Source organism: Chiroxiphia lanceolata, chromosome 13 (genome assembly GCF_009829145.1).
Source record: "Chiroxiphia lanceolata isolate bChiLan1 chromosome 13, bChiLan1.pri, whole genome shotgun sequence".
NCBI classification, from domain to species: domain Eukaryota; kingdom Metazoa; phylum Chordata; class Aves; order Passeriformes; family Pipridae; genus Chiroxiphia; species Chiroxiphia lanceolata.
This window is the reverse complement of record NC_045649.1, coordinates 2,681,748-2,692,532: the sequence shown is the minus strand read 5'-3', so window position 1 is coordinate 2,692,532 and position 10,785 is coordinate 2,681,748. Positions and strand designations below refer to the sequence as shown.

General features: G+C 47.8%; 1 protein-coding gene across 5 annotated transcripts in view; it reads left to right on the top strand.

Moving 5' to 3' along the window:
- Window positions 1–864: 864 nt before the first annotated feature.
- RANBP10 (RAN binding protein 10) overlaps window positions 865–10,785 on the top strand; it is a 60,928-nt gene continuing 51,007 nt past the window's right edge. For 2 of the 5 annotated variants that reach the window (XM_032701057.1, XM_032701056.1), the window contains exons 1-2: window positions 865–1,084; window positions 1,924–2,035. In XM_032701057.1, coding sequence (XP_032556948.1) covers window positions 880–1,084; window positions 1,924–2,035 — 317 coding nt within the window. In that variant the 5' untranslated portion in view covers window positions 865–879. Of the gene's footprint in view, window positions 1,085–1,353; window positions 1,581–1,624; window positions 1,778–1,923; window positions 2,036–10,785 lie in introns of those variants that run through there. The other 3 variants (XM_032701058.1, XM_032701059.1, XM_032701060.1) reach the window with 3 other exon arrangements.

Here is a 10,785-nt window from a genome sequence, read left to right as displayed (position 1 = left end):
ATAAGTCAGCTGCAGGATCTGGTTTTTCTTCCTGCTGCCTGTGGCTTCACAGCAGGAATTTTAAGGTTTTTACTGTAGTGTCTATATATAGAAAAATACATATAAAAATAGATTTTTATATATTTATATATATACAAAGTCTAAATATAAATATATATATATTCTCTCAGGGAAGGGAAAATCATGCAGCATGCAGTGGGGAACAGATCCAGTCCAGGGCTGAGGTTTGACCCAGCTGGGAGCCGGAGGAGCCTCTGGGAGCTGCACGGAGTCAGGCGGGGCCTCTCATCCCTGTCCTCTGAGCTCCGCCGATGGTTATTCCCGGTGTGAGTTCCCGGAGCCCCTCCCGGCTGAGCTCGGTTTGTTCTTTAGTCCCGGTTTGTTCTTCCCTCCCGCTCCCGCCGCGCGCACTCCGTTTACCCGTCGCCATGGCAACGTCCCCGCCCGTAGGACCCCCTCGCGCGCCCTCATAGCTGCCCACGCAGCGCCTGACGCGCGGGCGCCGCGCGGCGGCCGAACCCGGCCCGTGCGCGGAGGCGGCCGGCGGGCGCCTGCAGGCGCGGGGCGGCCCTTGAGCTCCGCCGTGTCGCGGAGCACGCTGGGAATGGGAGTCCTGCGTTCGGCGGCGCTGACGGGACCGGAGCGAGACGGGGACACAGCTCCCAGCGTGCAGCGCGCCGGGGGGCGGGACGGGGCTTCGAGCGCGCGGCCTCTCGGGAGTTGTAGTCTGGGCAAGCGCCACCAGCGGGCGGGCGGGCGCGGTGCGGACTCCATTTCCCTTCGGGCGGCGCGTCCCCATTGTGGGCACGCTCGCAGCCCATTGGCCGCCAGCCGCGGCCGGGCCCCGCTCCCCGCCCGCTGACACAAAGCGGGTCCAAGATGGCGGAGGCGGGCGCGGGGAGCCCGCACGGCGGGGACGCGGCGCCGCCGGGGCCGCCCGAGGAGCAGGAACTGAGCCGGCGCCTCCGCCGCCTCTACCCCGCCGTCAACCAGGACGAGACGCCGCTGCCGCGCTCCTGGAGCCCCAAGGACAAGTACAACTACATCGGCCTCTCGCAGGGCAACCTGCGCGTCCACTACAAAGGTGCCGGGCTGGGGCGGCGGCGCCGGGTTCGGCCTCGGCCCGGAGCGGGGCGGCCGCTCCGCGGGGCCCACCGGGCGCGGGCCGGGCCGGCGGCGGATCCGGCGGCCCCGGGGAAGGGGCCCCGCGGGCGGTGACCGGCGGGAGCCGGGCGGGACCGAGCTCGGCCCGGGGACCCGGCGGGGCTGCCCGGGCTCGGGGGCGGAGGCGGTGGGGCCCGGGGCTCTCCCCGGCGGAGTGTGTGGCCTTATATAACGCTGTGCAGTGTCGCCCGCCCGGGCCCGGGTGTAGCCAGACCGCCTGTTTACTCTGTCATCCGGCTTAAAACCCGGCCAAGGGGCCGGATGGCCTCGACACGCCGCGTAACTGGGGCTTTGGCTGCTCGGGCTTGCACCGAATAGCCACTCACAGGCTTGGAGTGTGATGTTTTGCTTGCTCGCTGTTGGAGCTGTCCTCCCTACCCACCCAGTGGAGAACCGATTATTCCTTTTCCTCCCTGGTTAGTAAACACTGATGTCATTCCCCTCTTGTGTAATCATTTTTGTCTTCTGTTTGTGTACGTTGGTCTTCAAATTACGTCTGTGGGGAGGGGGAGAGGTGGCACTGACAGTCTTTCTCAGAAACTCCACAGTGAAAACAAAGGGAAAACTACAGAGCTGGTCGTGCAGGGATTGTCCCTGGTGGCAGTGCAGGGCTGTATGTGCTGGTTCTCTGAAAAGTGTGCTTTAAATGGCTGGCTCCGTGTAGAAACAGGTCCCTGCCGGGCTCAGGCAGTAGGGCTTTAGATCAGGGTGTGTGAGAGGCCAAATCCCCTCAGTACTTACATTTCTGTTCTTTCTTAGGTCACGGTAAAAATCACAAAGATGCTGCCTCGGTCAGGGCCACACACCCCATCCCTGCAGCCTGTGGCATTTATTACTTTGAAGTGAAGATCGTCAGTAAAGGTAGAGATGGGTAAGTGCCTCATTCCAGCTCAGTGGCTGGGGGTGTGTGTCTGGCAGCTCTGCTGGACTCTGACCTCCTTTTCCGGAAGGGTTTGAGGTCCTGTGGCTGCTGGGGGAGCCAGGCAGGTACAGCACGGGCAGGTTTTGTTCTCCTGGTCAATAGATGTGCGTGTGGTGGAATGCACTGGAGGCAGAGGCACTTGAACAGCTCCCTCCTGAGCTGTTTGAGATGGGCTCTGGGTCTCCAGTGCAGTTCGAATTGAAATAGTTTTCCCTGTTGCTGGCAAGGTCTGGTCAGTCAGATTTCTGGAATTGTGATGCCTCAGAAGTGGAGTGAAACGGAAAGGAGGAACCTTGAACTTAATTTTGGGCTGTTAGAGAGGTGCTGTCACAGTAAAGAGTGGTCATGGCAGTACTGGGGCACTGGGGAAAGCAGTAAAGGGGGCATTTCTAGCAAGGTCTGGGTTTGTACTGCAAGTGTAGGTTAATTTTTACTCATTATAAAGGTGTCATCCTGTTCTGTGGGTGGATGTCCCTGACACTGTTCATTGCTAAAGGAGGAATATGGCAGGTGTAACTATCTGGAAGGAAAAGCCACACAGGAGGAGGGACTGTAATTAATTAATCCAGTCCTTCAAGTATAACATTTGAACTCTGGCCAGTTTAAGGGTTGTGGGGAAGGGCAGCAAGTGTTCCTACTAAAAAACAAATTAAAGTGACGACTTGTTCCTGTTGCATTTTTTTTGCTGTCAGTGTTGAACTGAGAAGTGTCCTACTTGTAAAGGATCCCAAGTTGTGCTGCATTTAGGCCTGTGATAATTACTAGGTTATCTGCAGAGGTGGATGCTGGGCTGAATTCCTTACAAATGCAGGGAAAAGACCATCTTTATTCCTTCACTCCACTGACTTGGCGTTTAACTGCTTGTCTGTGTTTGAAACCCTGCCCTTGATTAGTTTATGTAACTGCTAAAATTGAAATCGTTTGCGGTGAACTTCAAGACAATTTTCCGAAGAAATCACATCACAAAAGGTCACTGAACAGCACTTAATCCTTACTGCAGTCTAGATCAATCTTGAAGGGAGATAGTGGAATTTTCTGCTTGTCTCCCAAGATCAGAGTTTTCTATATTAGTGGTCCATTGTTGTTTTTATTGTACTCTGTAGTTACAGTGACTTTCCAGAATACTTCCAAAGACACAGAGCCATGTTGTGTTCACACAGCAATCTGAACAGGAGCTGCTGACAGCTCAGATCCGAAGTCAGGGCAGTGATGAGGCTTTGAGAGCTTCTCTGATGCCTCAGCCATTCCTGTGCCTTGTTTTTGTTTTGCTGGTAGAGACAAATCCAACTTTTACCTTGCCCATGGGGGTGCTGGGGATTTGTAGTTGTGAATTTCCATTGTTGCTGCTGCCTGGCTGTCACTTGAGAAGGTGCTTTTGTGTCTCAGCTTCAGCAGTTTGAATTGTACCTGCCAGAAGCTCTGTGTGTTGTACCAGTGAACTGAGGCAGAGATCTCTTCCTAGGAAGCTCTCTCATGTTTATTCCACCATGGTGACTTGAGTTTAAAGGAGTAAAAGTCCAGACATCTAAAGAAGGGATTGAGGGAATGAAAAGAGGTTTTCAAGCTGTGTAAGTGGCAAAGCACGTCCCTTGAAACTCCACTGGAAGCCCTTTAGCAAAGGGAGAGGAATCTCTCTGAGCTCATTTCCAGAAGGGTTATTTCAAGTGTAAAGCCTCTGCTCTGGAGATGGTTGTTTGATTTCTGCTGTATGGGGTAGTGAGATGAAGATCATGTGATGTTATTCCCTGTGTTTCTCTTGCTGGAGTTGGTGATGGCATTTCACATTTGGGTTTAAAATGCGAGTGATTTGGTTTCAAAACAAAGTCTTGGTCAAAAAAGACTTCGGTGCACTGAATTTCAGGAAGTGTTCTTTGAGGAATTCTGGCTGATCTTGCTCAAAGCAGTCGTCTTTCTGTGCCCACAGTTGTTAGTTCAGGGCTCTGCACTCTGCTCAGGTGCTGACACTTGCAAATAAACAGCAGCAACTAAAATTGCAGGGTAAGAAATGGGCCTGGCAGGAGATGCTGCCTGTGTGTGACACGCTGTGCCAAGAGGGTTCTTGGATTGGCGTCAGGCAGTGCCAGTTTTGGATTGGTGGTGTCACCGTGGTAGCGAAACCTGAGCTTTGGAGGCCACTGAGGTGTCAGGACCACGTTTTTATCTTCTCCCTTGTTTTTCACAGGACTAAGGGGATTTAAATCCAGTATGCTGTGGTTCTTCCCTTTGTTTCCTCCCACCACGTTGTATCCTAGCAGTGAAAACACACACCCTTGCCTCCCCCCATTTTCCAGGCTGGGTATTCCTGTGCTCAGTTTGCAAACCCCGGTGCCAGCACAGGGGGAGAGAGAGGGAGGGAGGGACTGCAGCACCACAGACACAGGTTGCTTCTGACTGCCACTGCTGGCAGAAAAGCTCCCTCTTTTGCATTCTCTGTCTCTCCTGCCCTTTAGTGGACCTGCCCCATTATGGTGCTTTTGCTAAAGGAGCAAACAAAATGACTTTTGAAAACTCTCCCTTTGCCATCACTGGACTTTTCTGCCTCAGCATCAGTAAAATCCTTTACTGGTGGATATTTCAAAGCAAGTACAGCATCCAGAAGTCCATTTGGTGCATGTAAGAAACTGAAGTTGGGTCAGTTTTTCTTAGCTTTGGATCTTCCACTGCTCATGCAGTGAGATGCTCATGCATGATCCTTTGAGAGAAAGAAAAATGACTGAAACTTACTTTTCACTGAATGGTGGTCATTCCCTATCCTGGTAGGTTTAGTCTTGATTGAGAAGAGGTCATGATTATTTACTAGGTTTGATTTTTGTATGTGGGTTTTTTGATTTGGTTTGGGTTTTTTCTGGGAGAGGGGAGGCTACCCCTGAAAGATTGCCTTGACAAGGTTTCTGGGTAACACAGAACAAATCAGATGTGTCAGTAGGTTGATCTGTTACTTCTGCTACTTTTTTTGGGGGGAGGGGATGGTTCTTATCCTCAAAGAGCAGAGGAGAATTTAGTTTGCAATCTCTAGTTCCAGCCCTCCCCTCACCTCCTTGTCTGTGCTGAACACACAGGGAGTGGTTCCACAGCACTTTAGGATGATACACGTCAAGACTGTGGGATTCTGCCTTTGCATTTGTCATATGTTTCTGCTTCTTCCCTCATGCTGACAGTCTGCTACCCTGTCCTGTGGTGAGCTGGTTAAAGGAGATAACTAGTTTAAAGCTGGCCACATCAAAATAATTAGTGGTGATTTAATCTATTGACGTCACTGTCAGAAATTGCCTTTTTTTTTTTTTCCTCTTTAAATTGGGGACTATTTTTTAGGGTTCTGCTCCCTGACATTAATTGAAGGAGAATCAATAAAGGGATGGGGTGAGCTGGGAGAGGGAAGGGTTGGATTGCAGCAACCCTCATTTTGTTCTGTTCAAAGTGTTGTTGAGCAGTTTTGTCTTAAGGTTTGCTGGGTACTTAATTCCTGAGCCATTGTGTGCTTGTCTCCTGAGTGTTGTCAGCTGGAACAAAAGGACAAGAGGCAATGGGTCACAAGTTGAGGCAAGGGAAATGCCAGCTGGACATAAAGAATTTTCCTCATGAAAATGGTCGTGCACCAGAACAGGATGCCTGGAGAGGCTTTGGCATCTCTTGTCTTCAGATTTGCCGGGGGGAGCCCTCAAACTACCTGATAGAAGTTTCAGAGTTATTTATGCTTCGGGCAGAAGGATGAAGAAGGAAGATCCCAAGGTCCCTTCCAGTCCATACCTCTCCATGATTCTGTGGATGGCTTGCTTCCAGCATTCCTTGGATGAACAGATTGGCAGAAATGTCTGTGACTCTTCTGTTCCTGAGCTGCCACAAATAACTCAGGCTTTTATCACCGTGGTGCTCACAGTTCAACCTTAGCTGTATTTGAAGCACTGAGCTCTTGTCCTCTCTCTCTCTCCAATACATGTTTCTGTTTGCTGGTGATTTGTCAGCACATCTCAGGGCCTCTGTTTCCCCATTAGACAATCTCTCCTTGGTAAACAGGAACAGGGAGAGAGACTCATGAGGGCAGGGCAGCCAACCCACAACTTGCAGGCTGTTGTGACTCAGAAGGACGAGTCATCTTTGTTGTCCTCTTTGTGCTGGGGCAAGGTGAGCTGTCTGTGGGTGACACTGCGTGTTCCTGACTGCCAGCTCAGTCTCTTGACTGGTTTTACCTCCCCAGCCACGTGCTGGGTTGTGATGGAATGTGACTGGGGAGGACATCCTGGAGGCCAACCCTCATGGTGCACGGGTTCTGGATTCTAGCAAAAGTCACCTCTCCTGCAGCCTCCTCTCCATTCCTGAGCTGCTCCTGGGACAGACAGCCCAGCACCCTGTGGATTGCCTTTGCTGTCCACAGCTGCCTTTTCTGGGAATGGTTTGGTTTGGGGCAGTTGCTTACTCCTGGATACTTTGGCGTGCTGGCATCCTGCAGCCTGACCTCTCTGGAGGTGACAGAACCACTGCCTGCCCACGGTGGCTCTGTGCAAACACAGCAAGTGTGGTCTGTGGGCAGAGGAGGTGCTGGGTGTGCCCTGTGCCAGGGCAGCCCAGGGCTTTCACGAGGACTCTGGAGCATCCCAGGAAGGTTGGAAGAGCCAGTCAGGTTTTTTTTCTGGCCATGATGTTTCTTTGTGTGCCAGCACCAGTGACTGTGTAATGAGCTGGATTGTGTTAGCAGCCTTTCTGCTGGATCAGTCCTCAATAAAGTGATTTCTGGGTGTTAAGTGGGGAAGAGGAGACCCAAGAAGGGCAGGAGCAGGAGGGTGGGAAAAACAATGGGCCATAGGGAGTGTTGGTATCCATCTTCCAACACTGTTCCACAGTTGCTTTGTGCAGAGATGTTGGTCAGCACTGGTGTAGGTCACGGGCAGTTTTCTGGGAGAGAGGGGAAGTAGTTCTTTGAGGAGGGTGGCTGAATAGCTGATCTAGCCTAGTCCATACCATAGTTTATTTAAAATCTTCCTTTAGCTTTCCTACACAAGTGCACCATAACCCAGACTTAAAAATAGTTTAGTTTCTCTCTGACTGAAAAAGAAAAATAAAGGTCAGATGTGCTGGTTGGTTCTCAGTCTGTACATTAGTAACAAGTCATCTGCCCCTCTTCCCTGCTTACATTTCTCCTTGCCAACTTTCCATTTCTCCTCAGCATATGGTGAGTGTGATTGCTCTGTGAAAAAAGCCTTTTGCTCGTGTGCTCTAATGGTTTCCAGATGCTGACAGAGGGCTGTCCCTGGATTGCTCTGATGGCATTGGCTGGTTGTGCTGTGGACACTTTGGAGTGTTGTGCCTGTCAGGATATGTGAAGGGATATTCTATGGGAACTCAGGATTTCTGGTGTCTGCACGTGCTCTGTGATCTCTTATTTGTTGCTGATAAGCCTGTAAATAATTGATTTCCTCCCCCTTTTTATTTTTTTTTTTCCATCCTGGTTTCCAAGAATCCAAAACCAGCACAGAGAGGGGGTTGTTCTTCTGTTTGCAGGTGTGTCTGCTTGTTTGAATTCATGCTGTTCCACAGACCTTCATTTAAACAACCCAACACGTAAATAAATCCCCCAAGTAGATTCCATAAACAGTTCCTGCCTCGTTCCTGTTTGCAAGCAGGTCTTGCCCAAGCAAGTCCTGCCTGCTCAGCTACCAACTGACTGCACCTTGGTGCTCTCAGGTGTAGAGAGACACTCATTTTCACACCAATTGATGACATCTCATACAAGTTATTATTTTTTTGGTGGTGTTCTGCTAAACTCTTGGAAGAGAGAGCAGCTTTTCAATGTAAAGCAATTGTGAGATTGGAACATCTGATCTGCAGTTGATAACTTCTTTCATTCCTCTTTTTTTAATCAGTGAAGTGGAAATTTTTATTTTGTGGCAGTATCATGGACCACTGTAATGGTAGACTATAATTTTGTCGTTAAAATAATATGTGAAGTAAGGAAATGGAATGGAAGCAGTGATGGCAATGTGTGACTTTTTCACTTGTGTGACTGAAGTCTGAGATTTCCTGAATTTCAGGCTGTGATAACTTCTTTTTTTTTGGTTTGCTCTTTTTTTTTTAGTTCAGCTGCTTGTAAAATTTTGCACAGTAAAGAAGCAAAATTTCAGGAAGGGGTTATTTTTGCTTGGTTATTTTTTCCTCCCCCTTCCCTCTGCTATTTCTGAATATCTGTGACAGAAAAGGTAGGAATATGACAAAAGTAAACTCTAGCAAAATCAACATCTTTAGATTATATGTAAAACATTATTCTGCTTCAGTTCTTCAGAATATGCCTGCAGTTAATAAATCGTAGAATAATGGGAACTAATTATTTATGTGTTCTAGGCTTATAGATCTGAGGAATTATCTGTTTAATAATTAAATTGTATAAGCTGGATAACTTTTATAGCGGGGAAACTTCTTTTCTTCACTTGTGAAGCTCAGGGATGATGGACTGCTAAAGAATTTATCATCCACTGTGAAGCTTTGACTCATTTTCTTCAGCTCTGCAGCTGAATGGTGTTACATCAACTCTGCTGCCAGATTAATTTTCTGAACTGCTTTTCTAGGAATGGGGTTTACATTGTACCTGTGGTATCAGGCTGGATCTCTGTTTCCACACTACAATCTTCCTGCTTGTTTACAAGTTCTTTGTGTGGATGCTCTGCTCCACATCAGGCCTTTGTTCCTTGTTGTGGAGATGTCAGTGTGTGAAGATCTGTGAGTTCAGTGTGTGTTGCTTTCCCAGCACTCACCCCAGCTCTGACTCTCAGTCACTGCTTAAAGGGAAACTCTTCTCATTTCATCAGTACATCTGCCAAAACTTTGTGTGTTTCTTTTTCTGTAACACGTTTTCCACCTAATTAAAAAAAAAAAGTTATTATGTAAATATTGCAGCTATTTCTTTCTGTAATTTCATTAATTGCTAGCAGATAAATCCTCCTTTCATAAGAATTGTTATCATCTGAGCTTAAACAGAGCAAATTAGCCTGTAAAGATGGGACAATAAGAGAAGCAGCTACCTGTTGGTGGAATGTTTCCTTCTGATTTCTGTATTGCATTTATATTGTTCCCCTTGTTTTTAAGTAGAGAAAACAGCTGCTATTTAAAGCTGACTTTTACAATGGACTGTCCTGTAAGATTAGTCTCCAGAATGAAACTTGTCTTTTTATGACTTGCCCTCTCTTGGATGCCTTTCTGTTAGATATTTGTGGTAACTTTAATGTCTTTCTTTCCTGTTTTCTAGGCTTTGTTTATGGCAGGAAAAATGTCCTGTTGCCTAGACTGGCAGTCAAACAATCTTTAGTCCATTCAGTCATGGAAACTTGTTTAACTTCCCTGATGTATTTTCAGTGACTGAGCAGTGCATTTGGGAGTGAGGTTGGTTAATCAGCAGGACAACCTGAACAAAAATCCTACTTATTCAGTTGGGTGTAACCAGAATAAATAATCAGAGTATGAGCGTCAGTAATGCTTTGTGCTGTTCCCAGACTGAAGGCACCATTGGGCACTGGCATGGTTTCTGTGAACTTTGCTGGATATCAGCTGACTTAGAGAGCAGGTCAGCTGTCAAGAGTGGAAAAACTGAAGTTGGAAAACTAAGTTGGTGGGACACCTTTGCTTCAACTACAGTTGGTGTATGGCAGGGTTTGGGGTCCTGTTGGATGTGATGATGCTTGGGGCAGCAGATGGAGAAATGGGTTGTTCTGGATTCTAGTGTGATTTTAGCCTGGTGGGACTTGAATTATGCCTTTCCTTTCTTAAATGGTGCTCAGGTCAAGCCTTCATCTCTGATCTGTATTTGCTGTCTGTCAGTGTTCCTACAAACATTTTTAATCTTCAGCAGCAGCCTTTTCCCTTCCTGAAACAAGGGACAGATTTGGCCCTTCCTGTAGCTGGCAGATACCAGTTGAATGCAATCCTAAAATTGGAAGGTAGCTGGGAATTTGATACCTTGGTCTATCAAAAATATCTTTTCATTCTTCCTCTGTAGTTTTGTCACTATTTAGTCATAAACACCGTGAAAAGATGTGTTATATTACCAGGTTGCTGCCTCCCAGTTTTGCCCTGCTCATTCACCTCCTCTTCCACAATCTTCAGCTTCTCTGCCTTCCTAAGGGCTGACGTGCAGTGAGCTCCTCCGTGCCTCAGGATACTTGTAGCTGTTTTTAATGAGCTCTTACAAATTTTATTTTCTTGCCTTTTATCTACTTCTTTTCAGCCTTGCATTGTTTGTCTTTACTGACCTCTGCTTGGGGAATTGGGATTCTTTCTGGAGCCCATCAGTGCTATTTCTGAAGCACCATCACAGAACAGCACAATATCCACGAATAAAACCAGAACCCTTTCCACTCTAGAGATTGTATTCCATTATGAAGTACTTCCAAAATATTTATTGTTAGACTGAGGAATCAGAGACAGTTGGAATCCAGTATTTTATGTGCCATGGGTAATTTTTTTAAACAGATGTAACTTGTTTTTTCACTGCCTCATAAGAACGTTCCCCTTCCCCCACCAGAACTTCGACAATGTGGTTTCCAGTGGTGAATTGATAGGGGTTATCATTTCTCACCACTCTTTAAACCTGGCATGAAGTCAGGGCCCACCTCAGACGAGAATGATAGTTCAGAGCTTTGCATGAGAGACTGTTCAAGTCGCCCAAAATACTTCTAACTTGTTAATTTAGTTTGTTTGTCTTAACTGTGCGTGTT